Source organism: Antechinus flavipes, chromosome 4 (genome assembly GCF_016432865.1).
Source record: "Antechinus flavipes isolate AdamAnt ecotype Samford, QLD, Australia chromosome 4, AdamAnt_v2, whole genome shotgun sequence".
Lineage (NCBI taxonomy): Eukaryota > Metazoa > Chordata > Mammalia > Dasyuromorphia > Dasyuridae > Antechinus > Antechinus flavipes.
The window spans coordinates 104,370,384-104,397,576 of record NC_067401.1 but is presented as its reverse complement, the minus strand read 5'-3'; the positions used below and the strand labels follow the sequence as shown (position 1 = coordinate 104,397,576).

Sequence of the window (27,193 nt, the reverse complement as noted above, 5' to 3'; positions counted from 1 at the left end):
GACTCTATTAGCTATTCATGCTTTTATATTTGCATTAGCCAGCAGGTGGAACCCTTGTCTTGAGTTACCAGATAAATTGTCTTGCTTTTTTGGATCTCTGTATATTTCTAGAACTAATCAGTGAACCAATCAACAAACTATTTTAAAGTGTCTATTAAGTGTCATGTACTGTGCTGAGCAGAAAAGGACTAAAACCTCAAGGGAAATAATGAAAAAAAAAAAAACAATAGGAATGAAAGGGAAGTGGTATTCCAAAAGTCCAAATTATATTGTAAACACAGTCATTAAAATTATTTTGAACTAGTTAAGAAATATAAAAAAGATCAGACTACATATGTAAACAATTTTCAGAAACAGTTGAATTCAAAGGTCTGATATTTAATGAACAAAAAAACAAACAAATAAAAACAAACAAAAAATTTCTTTTGAAAAAGTCTCTTCTATATGATGAGAATTCCAGGAAATCTGGGAATGTTCTCTGTCATCCTATGCCTTCCATGGCTTTCTTCTGCTGCCTTCATTAGGACCTCCCCCAAGTGACGAAATTACTTGGTAATTTCAAAGCAGTGAATCTCTCTCTACAGCTGAGGTGTCATAGAGCTCTGAATCGAGACACATGGCCTATTTCCTCCAAAGATTGTTCCTGTTTTTCCTCTTCTACCTACTCACAGGTAAGTCCAGAGAGCTTATCAGGATCCAGTCTTTATCTTGTCTCAGAAAAGAGCCAGTAAGGATTAACTGCTTTTCATTTCAATTCAATTTAACAAGATTTTATAAAGTGTTTACTATATGCAGATACACTGTACTAAATGTTGAGCATACAAAATCAAAAATAAAACAATCTGTGCCTTCTGTGGGTCTCCTTTAAATCTTTTTGCATTTTGGTTCCTATTGTAAGGTATTTCTCCATTTGTTACAATTGTGGTTTATAGAATAATTGTAGACTTCAACTATTCCTGGGGAATAACTTAGAAGAAATTCCCCATGAATGGAGAGAATGATTCTTTTATTAAATCTATGGGACTAGTCTCTGATTTTGACATAGGACAAGAGTCCACCTCTCTTATGTCCAGAGGATCCAAAGACTGCTTTCTGTCCAGGGTTGATTCATCTTTAGAGGATGCTTGAAAGAACAAGATAATGGCTGTTGTAGGATGGATGCAGTAGTGGCCTCTGAACTCTATCTTCTTAATGTCCCCTTGGTCTTATGTTCATAGGCATAAATGTGTGAAGTGAATCTTTAAACTGGCTTTATGTCTTCTCTGTCACATAGACAGAGCCATAGGTGAGAAATGGGGATTAGGTAGAAATGAACTTTCAGGGTGTGAATTTGTTCTGGTATGGAATGAGTTATGATATTCTCAAATTTAGATCCTCTGTATGTTGAGTTTAGAGTAAGAATGAATCCATAATACTAATTAAATCTTTTTTGTTTTGTTTTGTTTTGTTCTTCTCTTTATAAGTACTTGCTAATCTAATTATGTGAGAGGAAAGAACAGCCTAACATGACCTGAAATACTTTGTCTTTGAGATCTCTGAACTGTGGGATAAACTAACTTAAATTAAGTACAAAAAGGGAGCAAATGAACCATTTATATATGTATATATGTGTGTGTGTGTGTGTGTGTGTGTGTGTGTGTGTGTGTATTGTATATATGTGTTGTATGTGGGGGGAGATAGTTCACCTATTTGGTCAGAGCACTAGATCTCAGAATGTGGTTCTGGAGGCTGACTAGAGATGATCTACCAGTCTCCTTCTATAATCTGACAACTTCAATTTGAGTCCTTAACATGGTTTAATGAAAACAGCAGTAGCATTATAGTCAGAGAAATATCACTGAATTTTTTTCTTCTACTCTTAGCTATGTGACCTTAGGTAAATTACTTTCATTCATAAAGTTTGTGATAATCACCTTGTTGGATTGTTATGAAGATGAAGAGATCACAGATAGATATCATAGATCATAGATAAGAGATCACAGATGTCTTACAGAATAAAAGTACTATAAAATATCAAACTAGTATTATTTGTTAAGAAAGCATAGGGTAAGGAAAAGGACATTGGGCTTGCAATCCAAATACTGGCCTTTCTTGTTATTAGCTGTGTGATTTTCTGAGCAAGTCACTTCACCAGGCAAAAGTCTGTTCATTGCTAATTTCCAGTGCTGTCTGGAGGAAAGCACTTTGTCAACAATAAATGCTATGTACATAAAAAACTATTAACGTTATTATTACTACTCTTATTTAATACTTCAGCTCCTAGATTTGCCAACCACAGATAAATAACCTCTAGGGAGGGTTCCTAGTGCTTGACAATATGCACATGACTGAGATAAGTGACCTGTGAAGTCTCTTGCCCTACAAAATGTTTAATAGACTGGAAAGGTCTGAAGGTCAGTAGGCACTAGCATAGTTAATAATAATAATTTAAATAAGCCATGGATTTAGTTCCCACAGATGGGGAAGTGATAGTGTTCTACCCCTGAAGTCAGAAAGAGCTGAGTTCAAATCCCAACTCAAATACTTACTAGCTATATGAAACTCAACTTCTGTTTATCTCAGTTTCCTCAAGTGTAAAATGTGGATATTCGTAGCCTTTCCCTCCCAAGGTCACTATGGGAATCAAAAGAGATATCTTTGCAAAGTTCTTAGCACTTAGCAAAGTATCTGGCACATGTAGATAGATGCTTAATATTCCCTTGCTCTTCCTTCCTCTTGATTTTTCTCCTTTTCATAGTCATAGATACATAGGCTCAGTTGACTCTTAAACACATAATCTTGTAATATTCTACATATTTTTAATGTTATGTAGAGAAGACCAAAGCAAAGATAAATAACAAAGAATAAATGCAAAAATGTGGTACAATCTTTTAAGCATAAAGAAAAAAGTGCTAAAGCCTGGAATGACAAATTCTATAATTTTGTCAAGAATCAAATCAAACTTATTGATTTATAGTCGGTAGATTCTGTTCCCTTTCTTGTTCCTCTCTTGAATTTCGGGGCATTTACCTTTCTCTACAATTTTCAAATTCACCAATTTATTCAGTATTTGGGGATATAGTTTATCTTGAGCAGGCGATTTGAATATAACAAAAACAACCAAGGGTAGTTAAAAGGCATCTAGATGGTAAAGTCACCAGTGATCCTAATGATTAGCTGCTGGACTTTGTTGATTGTGGAAGAGAAAATCATGAAAAAATATGTCATGACATGACATTATTCATTTTGTCTTTGGTCTTCTTCAAAAAACAAAGGATAACAACAACAAATAGTACAATCGATAGAGTGCTAGTCCTTGAGTCAGGAAGACTCATCTTTCTGACTTAAAATCTGGTCTCAAACATTTACTAGCTGTGTAACCTTAGAAAAGTCATTTGATCTCATTTGTCTTATTTCCCTCATCTGTAAAATGAGTTGAAGAAATAAATGGCAAACCACTCCTAATTTCTTTGCCAAGAAAACCCTGGAGGAGTGAAATGACTGAACAATAACAACAAAGGATAAAAAAAAAGGAAAAGAGAAAGAAATGGAAAATATTAAAAAAAGAGGTGGATTCTTTTTACATAAATTGGGAAAAGAAGAGAAAAAAAGGTATAGGAATACTGCAAGGGATGGATCAGACCATAGTAATAAAAAAGGTTACCATTCACATCATGATTTAAAATTCTCAAGGTGCTTTACAACCAACATATTATCTTATTTGTTCCCCTGTGAAGTGGGTGTTATGAATGTTTCCATTTCCAAAGGAAGAAACAAATTCAAGAGATTAAGTAATTATCCAGGATTTCATAAATAATAAGCAAATAAAGTTGAATTTGAAAGCAGGAATAAATTCCTGCTTTAAGTTTAATACCTATCAATTAAACAATAATGATGATAAGTAACAACAGAAAGAAAGCATTAATGTTCAATTTTTATTTTCTTACTGTTAAGGCTCTTTGTCAAGGAGAAGGCTCTTTGGATTGGATGTTAAAAATGACTAATCAGTATCCAATTCTGATAGTCAAGTTATAAAAGAATGTTTAGTTATTGTTAACATTTTCAAGTTCCATGGTCAAACTGAACTATATTCCTTAGGTACTGAATGGTTCAATTGGTGAATGTTATTGTTGATCCAAGGTCAATGATATTTGAAAATGGTGAGAGTATGATTCTGAATGATCAAAAAGTGAAAAAGGACATGAAATAGATATAGAGATAGAAATAAATATGCTGTGTTCAACTATTGGAAAGGCTCTTTTAGAAAAATGAATGAATGTATGTATGTGGCTTGTTCTATTTGGTCCACGAGGTCCAATCCAGGACAACAGAATGGAAACTGCATAGAAATAAATGTAGGCTTGCTAATAAGAAAAGCTTTCTAAGAATTAGCGTTTAACCAAAAATTCAATGGGTTGCCTCTGGAGCTGAGAGATTCCTTTTATTGATAATCTTCAAATTTGTTGTTGCTATTGTTCAGTCATTTTCAATTGTGTCTGATTTTTCATGACCTCATTTGGAATTTTCTTGGCAGAGATATCGGAGTAGAAGGAAATATCCTTCTCCAGCTCATTCTACAAATTAAAAAACTGAAATAAGCAGGCGATTTGTACAGGATCATACAGGTAGTAAGTGTCTGAGGCTAAATTTGAACTCAGGCTTTCCTGACACCAGACACAGTACTCTAGCCATTGTACCACCTGGCTGCTTCAACTAAAATCTTACATAGATCCATTGGTTTTCTTGTTTTTCTTATGTTTCCCATTCTATTCTATTTTTAAATTCTTTATGATCTATTTTGTTACTTCTGGATCTCTCATAGCTTAACTGGCCTCTTCTTGCCCAATTCTAATTTTCAAAGAATTATTTTCATCTTTGAGACTCTTATCTCCTTTTCTAGTTGGTTAACATTTTTCCCATAATCTTGGGTTTTTGGGGGATGGGTTTTAATTTATTTTTCCTCCTCTTTCATTTAATTTTTAAATTCTTTTTTTTTTTAGCTCTTCTTTAAATTCTCTCTGAGCAGGGAGCCATTTCACTTTATCCTTTGGGATAGAAGCAGCTTTTTTTGACTTCACTATCCTCTGAAGATCAACCCAGGTCTTCTCTGTTCCTATAGTAAATTTCTATGTTGGATTCTTTCTTCTTTTCTGGTTAATTTTTTTTTTCAAAATAAGAGGTATTAGTGTGAGCACCTCTAATCATGGTCTGGGGGGATGGTGCCTCCAGCTTCATTTCAGCTCTTCCTTCTGACCTAGAATCCCAAACCAAGAGCTCCATCCTACTGCAAGTGTCTGCAACCAGCAGTCTCTCTGTCCCACTGCTTCTGTACTCCTGGTGTGCTGTTTCCTTCTTAGCCAGTTACTTGTCTCTGCAGCTCAGCTGGGCCTCACGTTGAGGTTTCCTCAGTCTTCCAGGACTCAATCTCTCCCCTCCCCCACATTCTCTTTGCAGTCCAGGAGGTGAAAGTTTTTGTGGTTCCTGCTGAGGCTCCTGCTAAACCCAGCTCAACCAGGGGTCCCCACTTACTGTTTCTCCAAAAATATCATTTTGGAGGCATTTCACACTGGTTAATCCCTGCCTAGGGGCTTTCTTCAGATCTTCTTGGATTTTTCTGGGAGGACCCCAGTTCTGCCTTAAGTCTTGATTTTTTACCAGTTAATGTTGGTCCTGAGGCATAAATTTGTTCTATTTTGGGTGGAAATCCAGAGAACTTGAAATTTAGCAACCTACTCTACCTCTTTACAGAACTCTCCCACAGAGGTCCAAATGATAGTGGAATGCAGCTCACCCACCAGTTTTATGAAGTAAAGTGAAAATACCCAAGCAGGATGTGATAGTTTCTTTTCCTTAAATTCAAGCTCTGTGGGGAAAAAAATATTTTTTCAATTCATACTAACTAGAATATTCTATTTTTTTGAATTCCCAGTCCCAACCATAATTACACATATTCATTTTGTCATCCTTGCTTTACTATGTGTAATATATCAAACAATGGAATGGTCTTACCAGGAACCCAGAGGATAAACTTCTCAGATGAGAAGTTGAGAGTAGAGAGTGAAATATTAGGGAAAGATTCTTATCTGCTAGCAATTCTAGACATTTCAAGTCTGTATTACCTGTCCAGGTATTGATTTTCCTGTCTCAAGTCTCTCACCACATCCAAATATAACAGATCTCTACTGCCTGAAGTTCAAGTGTGTCACATTTCTACTCCATCTCTTACCTCCTCAGAGATCTCAGGTGCCCAAAGGGAGCAGTCTTTCATTTTTGCATTGACCAAGTCCCCATTATGTTCCCCCAAAATTAAGGATCCAAGCACTCCAATTCTATTTAATTATTTATCAGATTAACTTTTACAAAGACATATTTAATATTTACTACCAAGGCATAACAAGAAGCAATATACAAATATCTTATCCTCCTTCCCCAAATCTGGAGATATAACCATTCTTACAAGATTCTCAGTCTCTAAGAAGACAGAGGTTTAGGTTCCCATTAGGCCCACCAAGATCCATGTCTAAAGCATCATATCTCCACTCCCTTTCATCTTCAGGCTTTATTCTAGAATCCTGGCTTTCCCAGGGCTTCCCTTTTGGATTAATCCTCAACATCCAGGCTGGAATCTTGGGCTTCAAGGTTCCCATGACTCAAGCTCTCAGATCTGGGACTCTAGGTCCTGTACATATAACTGAGAATAGACACATAAAACAGATTAAAACCTGAAACCCATTCCCCAGGTCCAGTAAACTTAGAAGGTATATTAGCTTAACAGCATGATACCCTTGCTCTGAATGAATGAGACCTTCAATATTGATTCCCACAATCACAACATATCATTTTCATTCTATTTGTTGTTGTTTGCTTGCATTTTGTTTTCTTTCTCATTTTTTTCCTTTTTGATCTGATTTTTCTTGTGTAGCAAAATTATTGTATAAATATGTACACATATATTAAATTTAACATATATTTTATCATGTTTAACATATATTGGATTACTTGCCATCTAGGGAAGGGATGGGGGAAGGAAGGAAAAATTTGCAACACGAAGTTTTGCAAGGGGCAATGCTGAAAAATTATCCATGCACATGTTTTGAAAATAAAAAGCTTTAATAAAAAAAAAGGGGAAAGGGCCTACATATTTTAAAAAAAAATACTGATTCCTACACAAAGAGAGAATGCCTAAGTCTCCTTCAGGTAGATTTAAAGATGCAGACAGTTCTGACTACACATCCAAAGGAAAGAGGCTGTTCCCACCCACAAATTAAATTCACATCTTTAGGAAACAGATGCCTTGGCATCTCCTACATGAGTCTCTTTCCATCTTATATCATTTGAATATGTATACACTGACATCCTTTCACATTTTTTTACATTTTTACATATCCTTTCATCGTCATACAACTAAGCAAATGTTAGATGTGGTATTTGAAATGTAGTGTTCTTTTTATACTAGAACATATTCAAAGGCCAGTAAGGAGACCAGTCTTGTGTGGTTGACAATTCTGCTCAAGTTGAGGAGAATAGCATTTTTAACCATGCATGCTCAGAATGGTATATGTTTGCATAAATGGAGAGTCTAGAAAACACTATCTTTATCATAAAGTAACTGTACAAGACACTACCTATTAGCTCTGGGCATTTTTCTCTAGCTGTCTCCCATTCCTGGAATTCTCTCTCTCTTCATTTCCACTTACTAACACACTTGGATTCCTTCAAGTCTCAGCTAAAGTCTCATCTTCTACAAGAAACTTTTCTCAATCTCTCTTAATTCTAATGCCTTCCCTCTCTTAATTATGTCCAATTTATCCTGTATAAACTTGTTTGTTTTATACATAGAGCAAACATATTTGTTGGTTAATTTTCTCCCTCATTAGATTATGAGTTTTCTGAGAGTAGGAACTATCTTTTGACTCTTTTGTATCCTCAATAGCATAGTGCCTGTAACATAGTCAATTATATACATAAGTATATAGTTTTTAGAGAAAAGTCTAATCCTATTGCTTTCCCAAAATATACTATTTCAGAATTAAGTTACAAGAAGTCAATGTGATTCACTCAGTTCCCATAATTCCCTCAGCTCTTACTACTTGTTGACTAAAATGGGAAAAGACATGTGGTGGGGTGAGAAACTCCAGCTCTTCTGCTTAATACTTCAGTTTACCCAATACAGTACTCACATATCATGAGTCTTTCACTGTACCCTAGAGAAATAGTTATACAACACATATGCAAATTCACCAGCTAAAAAAGCTATATGGTAGTCATCAAGATACAGCTGAAAAGAAGCATGGTACCTGGAGGCTGACGTGTTTTCCCCTTTCCAAGTTCTGTTATGATTTTACTCTGCTTCCATTTAGTTCCCTTAATCTGGAGGCACTAGATAATTACCAAACTGTTCCTACATTTTCAGGTGTGAGGGGAAGTGGTGAGCAAATGTGTATATATGAAACCAGAGAGAGGAAGAGGGGGGCTTATGTATGCAAGTCAGGAGTTCTCACTTCTATTACCTTAGACAGATGGAAATGTACCCATTTCTATTCTTGTGTGAAACCTTTCTAAGTGTGTTTCAGTAAATATGGATGTATAAGAGACAATTAGGCTAACATTTGTTTGCTTGCTCTCTGCCTGGTTAGACAGTGAACTCCTTACGAGCAAGGACTGGTTTTTGCTCTTATTTGTATCCTTAACTCTTAACACAGTACTTAGCACATAGCTGGCACCTGATAGGTGTTTATTCACGGAAAGACTGATTAAGGCATTGGGCAGGGACAAAGGCTAAAGATCTTTGCCTGTTGTCATCTCTTGCACATAACTCCTTTCTTTTATCATAGTGGAATTCATCTGTGCAGGGCAATTTTTTTCCCTTCTTGCTCCAACTCTTACTCCAACCCATCCTCTCCATGTGATAGAAGAGATTTTTGAAGGATAGATATTATAATTTAATGAGAAAGATTTATAAGAGCTTCAGTTTCTCATTTTCAGCTATTCTTGAAAAGCTGAATTCAATTTTCCAAAGGAAAGGCTTCAATATTCATAAAAATATATTGGATTTGGATTGGTTTCTCACATTTTCTGTATTAGCTGAGCCTTATAACACCTAAAGGAAGTTTTTATTTTATCATAGGTATCTATTTAAAAGATAGGAGTAGTTTTTTTTTTTTATGTCAGAGGTTATTGTTATTGTTTTTCAGTCATGTCTGATTTCATGACTTCATTTGAGGTTATTTTTTTCAAAAGTAAATCAATAATAGCATCATTTTTGTTCAGTTGTATCTGACTCTTCATGGTTGCATTTTTGGGTTTCTTAACAAAGATACTGGGGTATTTTGTCATTTCTTTCTCCAGCTCATTTATAAATGAGAAAACTGAAGGAAAGAGGGTTAAGTGACTTGCCTAAGAACATGCAGCTAGTGAGTGGCTTAATCTGGATTTAACACAAAACTTCCTGACTATGAGCCTGGCACTCTATCCACTATATTACCTAGGACTAGTATTTAAGTGCCTGCTCTACTTTGATCTGTATTGATCTTGGATATTTCTTTGTTCAATTATCTTCATAATACTAGGAGGTTGAATGAAATAACCTTTCAAGCTATAGCTTTCAGATATAGATTGATGATCCCAACATCCTCTTTGGAAAGATAAGCAAATGCCATTTCATTTTATCTTTTTGAGATAAAATACTGTTTTGGGAGACATAACTGCTCCATGGGAACTAGATCTAGAATAGAGATCTTTCAATTTCTAATTAATCCTCTTTGCCTTGGAGATTGAAGGAACATAGCTTCTTTTCCTAAAAAGAGCCTATTACCCAAGGAGATAATTGTAGCTGTAGATATAGTCAGTCTGCTACTCAGTATTGTTTTGACAATTGCTAATTGATATTGATTATTAATAAACAGGGGATTATTCTTTTCAAAGAAACTATTATTTTCAGAAAATGCAAAGACGAACAACATGAAAGCATAGTTTATTTTTATTAATAACTATAAAAGTTGATGAGGGTCTGAACTAAGGTAGTATTGGTATGAGTGGAAGAAAGGGAGAGATGTGAGAACTGTGGAGATAAAATCAAAAAATATTTGTTAACCAATTGTTTGTATCACTCAAGAAAGAAGAAACATATCATATAATATCATATAACAACATATCATAACATAACATAGTATAATAACTAGCATTTACATATTGTCAGCCATGGTGCTAAGCATTTATAAATCTTATATGATCCTCACAATAATCCTGGAGGTAGGTGCTATTATTATATCTATTTTATATATGGGTAAACTGAGGCAAACTGAGGTTAAGTGAATCATCCAGCTAGTAGATGCCTGAGGCAGTGTTTTGATTCACTGACTGTTAGCCTGACACTCTAACAACTTTATTACCTTGCTGAATGGTCAAATATGATATGAAAGTTAGGTATCTTGGTATCTAATTTTCCTTGATTAGAGCTCTTGATTTATTGGTTACCTTATAGATTTAATCTTTTCTCTGCTAGATTTAACCATGGAGGTCCCTTCTACCTCTGACATTCTGTGATTCCATCTCACTGGAAAGAGCTTTATGTATTATTCCTGCAATTGCTGAGGTTCAAAGGAATCCCAAAAGGTTGGAGTTGTAGACTGGTGTTGTGAAGTGTCTCAAAAGAATTTGCAGACTGGAACCAACTTGCTCCAAGTCAAGGGGCAAAGTTTATTATAACTGTAATGCCAATTGAAATGGGCTAAGTTCCAAAAGAATTTAGCAAAGTACCAGGAGCAAGAAGAAAAATTTCTAGGAAAAGTTAGAGAGACCAGGAGCTTTGTGTTACTTATTTGCTATTTTTATGAGTTACAGGTAGATTTGAGAGGTGGTCCATTCACTATTGTCTCAAGAACTTTGTTATCACTAATTTAACAGATTGTTTACCTAACACTCAGCAATGTTTGTAGGACTATATTATAGTATTCCTATGGCCAGAAAACTTTAGGATTATTGACAAACATTATTAGAACAGTAGTACTCTAAGGTCAACAGATCTCCTAATGCTACATTTCTCTTCAAAGCTGCACCACATGCACCCCATTACCATGATTCATTTTTGTTGTTGTTCAGTCACTGTAAATATGTCCAACTCCTCATGACTCCATTTGGGAATTTCTTGGGAAAGATACTGTAATGGCAAAGAAGCAGAATTCTGAGTCCATATCCTCTACTCTGATCACCACAGAGGATTGCCTGAGTATTTATATCTGAACAAAGGGAAAAATATTTAAAAAAACAAAAGAATCTTTAGTGGTGGTGGAAGCTGAGGGAGTTTCCCACCTCCACCCCCCATTCCACATTCCTCAACTTCCTGTTTTCCTTCTAATCTTGGCTACATTAGCTTTGTTTGTGCAAGACCTTACTGATATTAGTGTAATTTAAGTTATCTATTTTATACCTCACCATGCCCTTTATCTCTTGTTTATTTATAAATTCTTCTCCTATACATAAAACTAGTCAATATATCCCATATAAATAACAAATGCTAATTTGTCCCATGTTCTTCTAATTTACTTATAGCACCTGCTTTTGTGTCCAGATCGTATATCTGTTTTAACTTTATCTTGATAAACAATGTAAGATACTAGTCAATATTGAGTTTCTGTCAGACTGCTTTCCAATTTTCTGCATAATTTTTTATAAAACTGTGAATTCTGATCCTGAAAGGTTGAATTTTTATATTTACTATACACAAGGTTACTCTAATCTTTTACACTGTTAATTGCCATATTTTATATGAGAAGTATTGTGTTCTTAAGCTAGATATGAGGTAAGACAGGAAAATAGACTCCTGCGATTATGTGGTACTTTTTACAAAGACTCTATGTGGCTCATGGAAAAAGCCCAGAAACAAAAAGTCTTTAAATAGACTCCTTTAGAAAGGTCTTTAGAAGAGGCCATTTCTGAAAGAATGCTCCTGGAGCTAGAATTCTTCTGGGTTCTAGCCTGATATAGGGAAAGAAAGAACAAAGGGAAATGTATTAACTGTGATCTTCTTTTATGTTTTCAGAGTCAAGTGCTTCTGGAGAGGACTCAGTCCCATTAATTGTGACTGGAATTCTGGGGGAGTCTGTTATTCTCCCATTAAAAATTCCAAAAGAACATCAGATCACATATGTTGCCTGGAATTCCCAAAGATCTCTTGCCACCTTAATGACAGAAGAAGAAGGAAAACCACCCAAAATAATTATAAATCCTTATTATAAGGAGAGAGTGAATTTCCTCCATGAAAACAATATCTATAGTCCACGGATCAGTCACCTGAAGATGGAGGATGCTGGCTCCTACACAGCAGAAATAACTATAGCAAACATCCCTAACCCCATTAGAAAGTTGTTCAGCCTCTTCATCCATGGTCAGCATTAAGTTTTACCTCAATCTCTTTTCAAACACAGAAACACCCAAAAATTGGACATGCAGAATATTTCTGCCTGATTGCTGGGAAAGCTGCTTTCATTCAGCACTCAGTACAGGTTAAATTTAAAGATTATTTGGCTTGAGTGTATACTCTACCTAGAAGAAATGCAAAATTCTATGGTAAAGGTCCTTTACTATATGTTGACTTTAGGTAGAATAAATGTCAAATGAAGGCAAAACTCGGTCCAATGGGGGCAGCTAGATCACTCAGTGGATAGAACGGCAGCCCTTGCATCAAGAGTACCTGAATTCAAATCTGGCCTCAAACATTTAACCCTTACTAGCTGTGTGACCTTAGGCAAGTCACTTAACATCAATTGCCTTGTAATCCTCCTAAAAGAAAAAAGAACGTGGTCCAATGGTGTGGCACAGCAGTTAAAACCCTGTTTAAACCTAGTTTAAATCTTGATTCTGCCCCTAAACATTCATGAAATTTTAGGCAGTTTCTTTACCTTTGGGAGCCTCAGTTTACTATATGTCAAATCAGGGAATGGATCTAAATACCCACAAAAAGTCCTTCCCTATATCTATGATCCTGTAGGTTACAATGATTTAATGTTTAAAAATAACTTTCCAACAATTAGAGTGTTTCAAATTGAAATGGACTGCTTTATGAGGTTGTGGGGTCTCTGTTTTAATGTGTTTAAAGAGCCCAGATGACATGTTGTAGAGAGAATCTTTGACTTGGATGAGGTGTTAGTCTTCAGGTTCCTTTCATTTCTAACATACAAGAATTCCAAGTGTATATAGCTAAGGATAAATGATGAAATATCTTAAGCTTATAAGGAGGAAATCTCTTCCTTTTTCTTGTCCCTAGAGCAGGGTGTCACCATCTATGAATAACTGTCTTTCTCCTCCCGTCCTTTTCTGATCAACAGGTAAAATAGTTTCCCAGAATGGCTGGATGAAAAACATCCATCCTTCCTTGGGCACTGTCACTCTTTGTCCCACATATATAATGGCAGTTTCTAGCCTCTCATAAAGGGGACATGAGAAGCCAGGACATGTTACTCTCCTTACACACTGTTTCTGACTTGAATGTTTCACCACTTTGTAGCTCTAAGTGTGTAGTTTCAGTTATGTTAGCAACTGGAACTGAATGATGACTTTCTACAGTCACTGATTTCTTCTTCTCTTTAATGTTCTAGGACAGACTCTGAAACCCAGGGTTCTGATCTATAGTGCCTAAGGAAAGCATTGACTATTTTGAGCATTACCAAAACATCTCATTAAATATTGTATTTTACTCTTCATGCAGAACGATTGACAAAGCCAAAAATTATGTCAGATCCTAGGATCCATGATAATGGTACCTGTCTCATCAATGTGACATGTTTTGTGGAACAAGTAAGAGAGAATGTTACATACAACTGGATACCTTTGGGACAGAGAACTGATGTATCCAGTGAAGGACACATACTCCACATCAGATGGAAACCTGGTGACCATGACCAGTACACCTGTACTGCCAGGAACCCTGTCAGCAATAGCACCTATACTATTCTTGCCAGTAAACTCTGTGAAGGTAAATTTCTGACTGTCTTCCCAGAAGCCTGAGATCATGAAATCTTGCCAGATTTGAATTATAATTATAATTATTCTTAACCTTGGTACCAACCCACTACCTATAGAAACAGACCTCCTGAGCTGTATCACTGGCCAAGCCTCAGCCAAAGGAAATAGTTTTTTTTTCCCCTGAAAATGTGAGGAGTGCACTTGTTTAATTGCTTAGTTTCTTCTAGTTTAACTGATCAAAACAATTTTTTTCATTGTGCTTGGTTCAAATTACTCCCATTGACTTTGCTTTTTTGTATTTTCTTTTTTAAGGTTTTGAACATGACAAAAGCTACATCACAGTCCTGTGCCTTGTGATATCTACCATCTCAGTTATTTTCTTTATCTTGGGACTGTCTTTCTGGCATATTCAGAGAAAGAAAACAAAAGGTTTGAACTTTTCTGGAAGATAAAGCACATTTTCTTTTCTTTTTAAAATTTTCAATATCATTTTTTTCTAATTGTTATCCAACATATTAGCTAGTCCTTCCAACCTTATTTCATCTATAAATTAGTTTTGTGGTTGCTGTCTATGCCTGATCTAAGGTATATCCAAGATAATTATGTTAAACCCCTTAAAGTCAAGCACTCTGGAATGCCTTAATAGAGCAGTCTTACAAGTTAAAATTGAACCATGAATCACACTGAGATTTGATGGTTCTGCGTAAGTTTCTTACCTCATGGAGGCTAGCAAGATTAAGTATCCTAATTCTGTGATCCTATATATCTGCCATGAGTTTCTCCCCATAGCCAATTCTTTATATTTTTCAGAGGATGTTTTTTATTGTGATTACACTGATTTGGTTTCATTGCTGGGAGAGTCTATATATATAATTACTTAGATTGGGAAATAACAAAAGTCTCCTGCTTTTATATCTCATGAAGAAAACTGAATAGCAAACCTATATTCTATTTTTCCCCCAGGATCATTTCCCATTCTTCTAACTCTGTCAGAATCCAACACCTTTTGTTATACTAGTAAATGTTTAATAAGCTTTCAAAAATCAAACCTTAATTTGTAATATATGTTGATTACTAAGTTATAAATGATTATACTGAAAATTTTAGCAATTTTATTGCCTTTTCAGGAAGTTGTTGAGCTGGCTCAAGCACATCCTTGCCTATCCATTTTTTTCTCTCTTTACAGGTTTTCTCCATAAAGACCAATCTTCCAATATAATTTTCTTTCCAGAGAATCCTATGACAACAGCAGTAAAACTTCTCAGTCTCTATCTCCCCCCTTCTTTGTCTCTGTCTCTCTCTGTCTCTCTTGTGTGTCTCTTTTTCTCTCCATCCCCTTTCCCTTTCTATCCTCCTCCCTTTTCCTTCTCTTCCTTTACCTCTTATTGTTTTGCCTCCTAATGCCTTCCTTTTTAAAATTGCTTCACTGGAAAATCCTCTAGAAAATATTCTGGGAGGATGCAGCTTCTGGATCTCTATGATGTCTCAGATGGCCAAAGGAATCATCCTGAGGATAGCTATGGGGCCTGACAAGTAATGAAGCATTCTACAATATATTAATATCTATTAGTAAATGAGGTGATTTGTTTCTGGTAATACATAAAGATGACATTCATGACCCTGCCTGCAAATGTGGTAGTATAGGGGCATGACAAATGGATTGATAACATAAATTCTAAACTTGTCATTTCTCTCTGGGTTGCAGAGAGAGATGCAGGAGACCAGAAGTGTACTACTTATTACTCAATTCCTAATCAAAGTCCTGTGGCTATAGAAATCACAGAGTATGCTACAGTTTCACATCCTAAAGTAAGTTCTTTCTCATTCTTCCCCAGAACTTAGTTCTCTCCCATGTGAAATTTTTGTTTATGTGAGGATGAAATTTGACAAATATTAAATCATTTACAAGGGTATGGGGTGTGAAGTATCATGTAAATTGTCTTCTGATGTGTCTAATGCTACCTCCTCATTCCCCAAATGACATTACTGAAATCTTCCACTCTCCACATAACCAGCATTCTTCTCTCCATCCCAGCTCTAGTTACCAAAAACCATATCATTTTGGTTACCTATCCATCTTTAGCTTATCAGGATATAGAGTATAACTCTGAAATACCACTTCCAATACCAGAGTGGTTAATAGTACAGAAAAGGGAAATGACAGATGCTAGAGGCGATGTGGAAAAATTGAGATACCAATACATTGTTGATAGAGTTGTGAACTTTTTCAATTGTTGAGGAGAATAATTTGTAACTACACTCAATGGACTACAAAATTATGTATGCCCTTTAACTTAGCAATACCATTATTAGGTCTGTTTTTCAAAGCAAAGAAAAGGGCAAAAAAGATTTCTTTGTACAAAAAATATTTATTACAGATTTTTTGTTGTGGCAAAGAATTGAACATTGAAGGGATGCCTATCAGTTGGATAATGGCTGGCAAGTTATGGGTGTGTGATTGTGATGGAATGTTATTATGTTACTAAGAAATGATGAGCAAGATAGTTTCAGAAAAACCTGAAAAGACTTCCATGAACTCATGCAAAGTGAATGAGTAGAACAAGAAAAACATTGTATATAGTAATAGCAATATTGTAAGGTTAATCAAATGTGAAAGATACAGCTATCTGATCAAGACAATGATGCAAAATAATTCCAAAGGACCCATAATGAAAAATGCTATCCATTACTAAAGAGGGGCCTGATGAGCTTTGAATGCAGAGAAATACCAAAGCATACCTTTTCCAAACTTTCTTTATTTTTATTGCTTTATTTGCTTTGTGTTTTTATCAAGTTGACTGCCTTCTCAAGGAGGGAGGGAGAAAATAAGGAACTCGAAAAAATTTTAAGTGATTGTTAAAAAAAATTTACATGTAATTGGGAAAATTTAATAAAATGAAGAAAAATAATTTTAAAAGATTTTTTGCTTCCTATTTTGCTAATTTAGGCATTCTATGTCTTTAAATAAATTTGAAATTCTCAGCTTTCCTGGCATACAATTATAGATTTCCAAATAATAAGTGGTGATGTTTCTTATCTCTTAGTCTGGCTCTTACCTTTCCTGGGTTTTTATTTCACTTGTTTGATTTTCCTTTTTCTTTTTTTAAAACTTATTGATTTTGTTAGGCTTTTCAAAGGATATATTTTTCTTTATTGTAGATACTTTTATTTTCATTTTTATTCATTTCTTCTAAATTTCAAGATTTTATCTTTAATAAGCTAATTTTAGGTTTGTTTGTTGATCTCCTAGTTTTAAAAAATATATGAGCTGTTCCTAAATCTTCTCTTTCTATTGTGTTAACACTTGTTTTCAAATATGTAATTTTCCCCAAAGATTGCTTTTATGGTATGTTCCTCAATATACTTGTTCTTCATAATATCATTATCAAGTCTCTTTTTAGGCATATATCTCCATATTAATCATTATCATTATCAATATGTTGTAATCTGCAAATGATGCATTTAATAACTCCTCTTTTATATTTATTTATAATTTTATGATCCCTAACATATGATACGTGTTATAAAGATATAATATGGTGCTGGAAAATATTTTCTCTTTGATATTATCATTCAGAAGGCAAATCTTCTGTATCTAACTTCCTTAACAGTTTGCTCAGTTTTGTACTTTAGTTTTTGTTACTCTTGTTAGATTTATCCAGCTTTAATCTTCTAAAATTTTCATATTATTATCTATTATCATCTAGTAAGTTAGTTAACCCTTTATGAATTTATTTTGTGTCATTTGGTGCACAGATGTATAATGTTGATATTCTATTTCATTGCCTAAATGTCTTAAAATATGATGCAGTTTCATATTTATCTCTTTAGGTATCACAGATTTTCAATTTGCTTTGTCTGATTGTTACTCCCTCCTACTTTTAAAAAACCATTTAATGCTTAATACATTTTCTTCCATCAGCATTTTTCCATCAGCTTCTTTTTATTCTGTATGTATTCTTTTTTTAGATTTTTTTTGTCTAGATAAAATTCTTTGTTTTTAGTTTTTTATTCACTGGACAGTTTTCTTGGTATTTTGGATTGCTTAATACAATCAAATTTATGTTTGTTTGTTATGGTATGTATTATCTTCCATGTAGTCCTCATATGTTAATTTTTATTCTTTTCCTTTTTTTAATTCGATGTTTTGCCTCTGTAATTAGTTTTGCTTATATTCTTTTGATGGAAGATACTTTCCCACAGGATTCTTGCCACCATTGTCAATAGTCAGTCATAAAGTCTTATATTCACTAAATGGTAAATAGTCTGTGTGGAGTACTATATAAGGTCAAGCACAGTAGGCATGCTCATAAGGATAGGACTGTCATGAGCTAGCCAAATGTTTCATATCTCTTTTAAGTTCTGTACCATGATGTTTGTGGTTTTAAATTTTTGTTGTGAGAGCTTTAATTTTTAACCCATTTTTATTCCTAATATTTTTATTTGAAGACTTTGTGATTTTTAAAAAGCCATTAGAGAGTTTCTTGCCATCATTCTATGGTCTGTGGGGAGTTCATGAAATTTTCTTTTTGACCAGAAAGTTTTAGTTTATTTTTTCTTTTGTAGTATACTTGTTCATAGTGTTTTTGTCCTCTTTTAAAATTTTTTATTCCTTTTTTTCTTTAATCTTCATAAGTCTTGATTTAATATGTTTGTGAGTTAGGTTTTTACAATAGGCTTTCTAGCAAAACCTTTTGGATTTCCAGTCTTTCTGTTATATTCTCATTCATTTGTCTAACTTTCTTCCTCATTTTTTGATCCCTTCTACTTCCACAGTTTCACAAATCCTAAAATTGGGTATTTTCATCTCACTCACATTGGGAGAATATTGGGCCCAGTTGGGTTTCCAGAACCCTTTCCTTCAGGAACAAGCTATTTTTACCTTCTACCCAGCTCTTTATTTCACTCTGCACCTTTTTCTGCCTCCACTAACTATTGTTAATTCATTTCCTGTTCCTCTCTATCTCCTTCTCATGGATGGAAAGAACAAATACTTGCTTCCTTTTTGGGGAGATAAGGTATGGACCATACTGAGTCACCACCATGGAGGAAGTAAGTAAGGACTCCAGAATCTTGACCCAGAACCACGATCTAAAGAATTTGCTTATATTTGGTGTGGTAGTTTACTTAGTACATGGATCCTAGCAGAGTCTGTGGACATTGCATGGGAATTCTATTTAACTTTTATGATGTCATTTATTAACTTCTATGATATATGTGACTTTTTGTTTTGTTTTGTTTATCTTTTACAACTTTTTTTCATGTGTTCATTAAGTTACATTACATCTTTTTCTGATTTTTTAGAGAAGTTTCAGAAAAAAAAACAAGATGGTGGTCCTTGACAACTCTATAATATTCCTTAATGTTTTCTTTGAGTCAAAAGCAGCTTCCTCAAAAAGTGTTTTGCTATTGACCACTTTCCACTCAATATTCCCTCTCATTGATTATCTTCCCCCTGTATTCCTCATGTATATGAATATATAGCTCTCTTATCGATATTTACCTGTTTTCATCCTTTTCTGGAGTAGCTAAATGATATGGTGGATAAAGCTCCAGGTTTGCCATCAGGAAGACCTAAGTTCAAATCCAGCCTCACACACATCCTAGCTGTGTGACTTTGGGCAAGTCATACCTGTTTATTTTGGTTGCCTTACTGTGAAATAGGGATAATACTTCCCTCACAAGGTTGTTGTGAGGGTTGTGATAATATCTGTAAAAGCACTTTGTGCCTAATAAAAGTTTGTTCCCTTTCTTCACACATTTCTGAGTTATGACAGAGTTTCTATGACTCAGGGAACTTATGAAGGTATTTGAATTTTTTTTTTTTACAGAAAAACATCCAAAAGAATTTGGAAGCACTCAATACAGTTTATGACATTGTGAAGAATACTACAATGGTAAGGAATTTTTCCTTAATATTTTTATTCTCCTTCTCTCTACCTCAAGCCTTTATTGTCTTTTTTGGAGTTTTCTAAGGAATAGCCAATTACCATAGACATGGTCTTCATGAAGATTATATTGTAGTAGAAGGATGATAAGTATTTTAAAAAAAAGAACACTAATTGTTCTTGGACAGGGGAAGCAGTTAATAACTGAGAAAATTCAAGGAAAGCTTCATAGATGAAGTTGCATTGGAAATGGACTTTAAAACATTAGTAAGAATTTAATAGGTGAATTGAGGGATCAACACTCATTCTAAAAATAGGCAACACCATGAGTAAAGACAGAGAGGGAGGACAGGCTCCTGGGATATTTAATCAGCAAAGTATTAACCTGAATTTCTGAAGAAGATTGAGACTCTGGGGAGTCTCATGTTTGGAAGGTTTTTAAAAGATAAAATAATTTTCCTATGTGTTTGTGATGGTTAAGCCCTGTTCAATGCAAAGGTGAGAATAGAGAAAACATAATAATAATAATGCAAATTAGACTTAAGAGTATGTATGCATACAGTTTCTTCTATTACCATTCTGGTTGTTAAACATCTAGTAGCACATTTTTTGTTCTGAAAATATTGCTTAAACTTTGCAGAAAGACAGTAGAAGACTCAAAGAATGAAATCATCTACACTCAGAAGTTCTGAGGAATAGAGTTTAGTAACAATAATACTGCCATCTATATAGTGCTTTAATGTTTGCAAAGTGTTTTACAGGCATTATCTTATTTGAGCTTGATAACACCCTGCTTCTATCTTTTTTTTACAGGTGGATAAATCTGACATTCTTGAAAAGAATGCAAGATCTTCAGAAATATTAGACTTTGGTAATATCATCTAAACAATAAAAGAGCTGTCCTGAATCTCCCTCTTAATATCTTAAACCTTTTTACCCGCAGTTAATGAAGACTTGGGACTCATTGGAAAAACAGAGCCATTTGTAAGCATATATCTAAATGAAGAAAGTTTGTGGACAAATGAGCAATCATGGAACTCTTTAGCTATTGCAAGAATCCTTTATTCCTTAAAATCAAAGCCAAGGTAGAGTAGAGAAAGCACTGAGCTAATTTCTCAACATTCTGCTCTAAACAACTTTAAAGTAACATCTCGTTGCTTGCTTTTGGGGGGAGGGAGGAGGTAAGGGAAGGAGGGAGAAAAAAATTGGAACTCAAAACTTACAAGGGTGAATGTTGAGCACTATCTTAACATGTAATTGGAAAAATAAAATAGTTTTGAAATAAAAAAAAGATTCAATTCACCACCAAAATAAAATAATATCTCAAATCTAACTCTGGAGTCACAGAGCCAACACAACATCAGGATGTGACATTCTTCTAGTCCAAAATATTTATAGCAGCTCTTTTCTCAGGGCAAAGAATTGGAAACTGAGGAGATGCCCATCACTTGGAGAATGATGGAATGAGCTGCAATATGAGATTATGATAGAATATTTTTTGTTCTATGGGAAATGATGGGCAGGATACATGAAGAAAAACCTGGAAAAGCCTCCATTAACTCAGGCAAAGTGAAATGTACTGTGTAAAAAGTAATGGCAGTGCTGTGGGATGATTAGTTGTGAGTGGCTTTACTAATCTCAGCAATATAATGATCCACAACTACTCAGAAAGATTTATGACAAAAAAATGCTATCCATACCAATAGAAAGAACTGATTGTGCCTGAATACAGATTGAAACATAAATCTTTTTTTAAACTTCTTTTAAAAAAAACACCTTATTTTTCTTGAGAGTTTTTTTTGGGGGGAGTAGGGAATTTATACTTTCTTTCACAACATTGATTTTTATAGAAGTGTTTTTATAGCTCATATGTGCCTTCTTAATGAGGGGTGGAGTAGGGCTAGTGAGAAAGGGAAAGAATCTAAAACTCAGTTTTAAAAAATAAATATAAAAATTGTTTTACATGTAACTTGGGAAAATAAAAATATTAAATGATAAAAACCCTGAAATCTTTATTAGTTAGAGAAATGTAAATTAAAACAACTGAGATGCCACTTCATACCTATAGGATTGGCTAACATGACAGAAAAAGAAAATGACAAATGCTGTATAGAATATGGGGGGGGAATGAGATACATGCATTATTGGTGAAACTGTGAACTAGAACAATCATTTTTGAATACAATATCCAATGGGCTGCAAAAACTGCGCATACTCTTTCATTCAGCAATACTAGTACTAGGTCTGTATTTCAAAGAAATCACAGAAAAAGGTAAAATAACCTATTTATGCAAAAAGTATTAATAGTTTTTGTTGTGGCAAAGAATTGTTAATTGAGGAGATGCCCATCAAATGAGGAATGGCTGAATAAGTTGTTGTGTATGATTATGATGGAATACTATTGTGCTATAAGAAATGACAAGCAGGATGGTTTCAGAAAAAAATCTGGAAAGACATATGAATTAATGTAAAGTGATCAGAACATAGAGAATATAGTGCACAATAGCATCAATGTTATAAGAATGATCAACTGTGAAAGACTTAGCTACTCTAATGAAACAATGACCCAAGATAATTTCAAAGAACTATCAAAAAGACCTGACATTGAAGGAATAAATCTCCCCAGGAAGATTTTTAAGGACACAAAAATATTGTAGTAAAAAAGGTAGGAGTGACTCAAAGGGAGTGTCTAGTTAATAAAAGTAGTTCCCCAGTAAGCCTGATGAAATTACAAGCCATGGGGACATTGCTGGAGTGTCAGTTTCAGGACAGAGATAACTCCTCATGATTGGGTGACTTCAGAGGAACATCCTATACTCATGGCTGTTAAAAGTTTATCTTATCCTCTGGAAATTTTATCTTTATGTTTTTAATTTCTTCCCCAAACACCCTAAGAATAACAATGTCAACTTAAAGCAGAAACTCATGACAGCCATAAATGTTTCATGATGCTCAACTTGACATGGAAGTTCAGGAATATCATTTCTGAATCCCAGCCTTCTGGATATAGAAAAGGGTGAATACTGATTTCCTGAATAGTATGATCTTTGAGTATAGCCTTCTACCTAGTGAAGGGAGATTTCTAAGATTGCTAAATTTTGCAAAATACCATAAGAAAGCTTTTATCTAAGTAACTAGTATTCAACTTATGCTTAATCCTCAGATTCTTTTTTTCTTTTTGCTGTTATTGTTCAGTTATTTCAGTCCTATCTGATTCTTCATGATCCCATTTGGAGTTTTCTTGGCAAAAAAACTGGAGTGGTTTACCTTTTTTTTCCTCTAGCTAATTTTACAATTGAGGAAAGTGAAGGATTAAATGACTTACCCAGGATCATATAGCTAATGAGTATCTGAAATGATTTGAATTCAGATCTTCCTGACTCTAGACCTGGTATTCTATCCACTGTGCCATCTTGTTGCCTTATTTTTTAGGAGAAAACAGATACACCTTTCTGCTTTTCCAACTGTTCTATTCTACAGAGAGGGAGGGAGAGAAAAAGAATCAAATAGAAAGATAAGAACAAGGATTTCCTTCATTAGGGAGACCAGAAGATGTGGGACACCCTCACTCAAGTGAGCAGAGCAGGGTAGAAAGAAAAAGGGTGTGGGGGGGAGTAAATACATATACAAATATACATACCGACATATAATGAGGAGGGAGGAAATTCTAAGAATGCGGTATAAGGAGCTTAATATAGACTGGTTTGACAAAGGGAAGAATCTCCTTGAATTAGGGGAAAACATGGTAATTAGAAAAGAGGGAAAATGGAGTTTGAAAGAAGGGAAGGAAAGAGTCAGTGATAGGTGTGGTCCCTAAAGTAAAGCGTGATTTGAAAAAAACATGAATTAGTATAAAAATATAATAGAAATTGTGCCTCTTAAAAAATATGTAGTGGAGAGAAACAGAGAACTCATTTCAGTGAGGTTGTGGACAGAAAAATTGGGCTCTCCCTTGGAGAATGAAAGGGGTTGGTAAAAGAGAGGTTATCTCATAGTGAAAGGAAAGAACTGAGAAGCAAGAAGGAGAGAAGAGGTGGTCTTTCTTCTAGAATTTTATGAGTCAGAATTGAAAACTAGGAAAGAGAAATGGGGGTGATCTTTCCTTTAGAGTTTCATGAGTCTCTTCATCCTACCCTCTTGTCTTTTTGGGGTTAAATGGGGAGAAAGGAATGGCAGGTAAATTAACAAGGATTAGTTATTTTTTTGTTTTACCAGAGAGGAAAATGAGGCATATTAGGGGCAGTAGCAAGCAATTTGTTCAAATCTTAGGGCATAAGAATTAATATATTTCAAGGAAGAGAGCTGCCTTTCATGACCAATGTTAATACCAACACCAGCACAGAAGACATAAACATCTACCCACCCCACTTAAAACCCCTAAACCAAAACTTTCACAGGAAGATTTATCATGCATGTTTTTGCTATTTGAGGTCACTTTCTTGTTCAGTTTGAGGGGTGGAGGAGTGCAGACAATATTTCCCACACTAGTTAGCAGGATTACAAGAAGAGCATAAACTTTAATTTTAAAAAAATCTTTGTATATTCAGCCCAACCAATATCTTGGACTATCAAGATCTTTTTACACACTGACTTTTAGATTCTATTATCTAATGTGTTAGTAAGCTCTCCCAAGGTCATATCATCAGAAAATTTTAAGTTCGTGCCAGTCACTTTTGTATAATTGTTAAGAAGTTGTTTGTTTGCTTTCTATATACCAAGACCAAACTTACCTTTCTACAACTTCCAGACTTTGTTTTTAGCTTTATTTTCTGGACCCAAAAAGAACAATTCAGAGCCTTCTTTCATGTGACAGTTCTCAAATCCCCCACTCTTTGCTTTTTCCTGAACTAAATATGCTCAATTCCTTCAAAATACATCAACTTGAGATCTTCACCACCCTGATTCCTATCCTCTCAATGCTTGCCAGATTTGTCTTAAACAAAATACCAGAAATCATTTAGCCACCTCAGAGTAAAAAAAGTACTATCACTTTCTTATTCCTGTAAACTATACTGCTCTTAATAGAACTCAAGATTATAAACTTAAAAAAAAAGCAGCTCTCACCCACTATTTCATTGAATTGAGCTTAAGGTCTGCTAGAGTAAACACATTTTTCAGAACAAAAAGCAAAAATTATTTAATCTGCTGAGAGCCTAGTGGAAAGAACACTGGACATAGAGTTGGGAAAGTCCAAGTTCAATTGACTTATTGCCTCATTAGATGTTACAGTGGATAAAGTGCTGATTCTAGAATCAAAACTTGAAGTCAAATCCAAGTCACAGACACTTATTTATAGGTGCACGATCTTTGGGTAAATCTTGTTTTCTTTAAGGGAAATAATAATAATACCTATCTCAAAGGGTTATTGTAAAGATTAAATGAGATAATATTTGCAAAGAACTGGCACGTAGTAGGCACATTATATATGCTTATTCTCAACAGCTAGCACAGTGAAAAATGTCATTGATAAATTTATTAGCAGAGTTGGGTTGCCCTCATAAGCAAATCATTGAATCAATTTAAAAGGATTCTTCAAAAGGTCACCACACTCTTGACTCGAGTATAGAGCCACCATTAGACAAAAAATATATAAATTTCCCACCTTTGCTAGTTAATGTGATGCCCTTTTTTATAACTAACAAATAATCTAACAATAACCTAACAAAAAGCAAAACATGAGCTGAGTGTGGACTGCTAAATGTTATTATGGCATTTCCAATATTCCCTGATACATGTGTCAAGTGTACACATCAGTGTCTGTTGGAATCTTTACAAACTGCTAACTCATTAGAGCTGATCGATTATTGATCTGATCTTACAAGAAGCTATTTTGGGCCAGAACCTGAAACAAGATACTAAGTAGAACTAATTGATACAATGCTTGTGTTTATACCTTTACTCATTGGAATTCACAAGTATGGGAGATTCACAAAGTTAACTGTGTAACTTTGTGAATTCACACCTCCCTTGAAGCTCTTAGGGCCAGAGAACACTATGGGAGAAAACCCATAATTCCTCTCTCTCGTATCCCACAATTCCTCTCTCTCATGTAAAACAGACAGTGGCTCTCAGGGAGAGTTGAGCTGAAGATTGAGAAGGCTCTCTCAGAGGCACAACCAGATTCATCTTCATCTCACACCACTGTGGTGGCTGGGCTCCTGCACTTCCCCCACTGAGACCAAGCTGGTCTGAAAGACTCGCCAGAAAGCTAGCTGAGCCCCACGTGAAGGAGACAAGAGATTCATTCCATCTTTGTGCTGGCTGGAGGCTGAAGAAAGCAGAGGCAGAGGCTGAAGGACAAAACCTTTGGATTTGGAGACATTCGGAGGGAGCTCTTGGAACCAAGCAGAGAGATAGGCCTCTAAGCTAACTGGGCTATATTAGAGACAATAAAAGATCTGAACTTTTATCACCTGGCTGCATTTTGGGTGATTATTTACTCTTAACTGAAACTAAGGCTGCCTCCAGAAAAACCTCCCCTGAGAGACCTCCTCTCTCCCAGACAGAACCATATTATTATTTTAAAGAAGAACAAGAATCACCACAAGTGTCAGATATTTAAAATGGTTTTATTTTTCCTTTTAAGCAGTTACAACTCAGTGACATGGAATCATAACTAAAGACATGCAATCTGAAATTTTCTTTTGATAATTCTGAAATTTGAATTTCATTTCACTTTTAGTTTTGCTAATTTTCTTGGATTTTTTTCATTCACCATATTTTATTTTGGAAATACTTCCTCTTTCTTTCTTTCGTTCTTTTTTTTTTTTTTTTTTTAAACTGGAATCTTTTTTTCAGTTGATATTTTATTTTTATTTTTATTTTTACCTCATAGGAATTTTCTCTTCCATCATCAACTATTCTAACTTTTGGGATTATAAACTATCTTGTGGGTGTGTCTGGTATTACTCATGTTATTGATAAGTTACTGCTTATTTGCATGAAGTACTAGATATTGTTTGCCCATTCATATGTAATAATATCAACAATAGCATATATATATATACACATATGTATAACACTAAGATATTCAAAGTATTTCATTTCAGTCTCATAATAATCACAGACAATAAGTGCTATTATTATTGTCAATTTAAAGTTGAAGAAATTGAAATAGGTAGATCACAAAACTGCTAAGAAGTTGTTTAGATTTGAACTTTGAGTTGTTTTTCAGTCGTGGCTAACTCTTCATGACCCCATTTGGGGTTTTCTTGACAGAGTTAGAAGGTTATTTCAATAGTCCAGGTGAGAGAAAACAAGGATCTGAATAGGGATGGGGTGAAAGAAATTGAGCTGTGTGAGTGGAGAGAAGGGAACATACACAAGAGAAGTTGGGAAGACAGAAACTACAAGATTGGGCAGTA

General features: G+C 34.7%; 1 protein-coding gene across 6 annotated transcripts; it reads left to right on the top strand.

Moving 5' to 3' along the window:
- Positions 1-490: 490 nt before the first annotated feature.
- On the top strand, positions 491-26,238 carry LOC127559686 (SLAM family member 5-like). Of its 6 annotated transcripts, none has more exons than XR_007953186.1 (8): positions 522-671; positions 12,020-12,364; positions 13,685-13,951; positions 14,254-14,370; positions 15,647-15,750; positions 19,773-19,838; positions 20,643-20,914; positions 25,888-26,238. XR_007953186.1 is itself a non-coding variant. In XM_051993641.1 (7 exons), exons 1-7 carry the CDS (start codon positions 617-619, stop codon positions 20,712-20,714), a joined length of 1,026 nt encoding a protein of 341 aa, XP_051849601.1. In that variant the 5' UTR covers positions 522-616; the 3' UTR covers positions 20,715-26,238. The 6 variants fall into 6 exon arrangements, 3 of the variants coding, with proteins under 3 accessions (XP_051849602.1, XP_051849603.1, XP_051849601.1); XR_007953187.1 differs by having other exon boundaries at positions 21,243-26,238; XM_051993641.1 differs by having other exon boundaries at positions 20,643-26,238.
- The last annotated feature ends 955 nt before the right edge of the window (positions 26,239-27,193 follow it).

Coding starts and splice junctions, on each gene's coding strand:
- LOC127559686 (XM_051993641.1), top strand. CDS start 617: ATGGCCTATTTCCTCCAAAGATTGTTCCTGTTTTTCCTCTTCTACCTA. Junction 13,952..14,253: donor TGCCAGTAAACTCTGTGAAG/GTAAATTTCTGA, acceptor TTCTTTTTTAAG/GTTTTGAACATGACAAAAGC. Junction 19,839..20,642: donor TTGTGAAGAATACTACAATG/GTAAGGAATTTT, acceptor TTTTTTTTACAG/GTGGATAAATCTGACATTCT.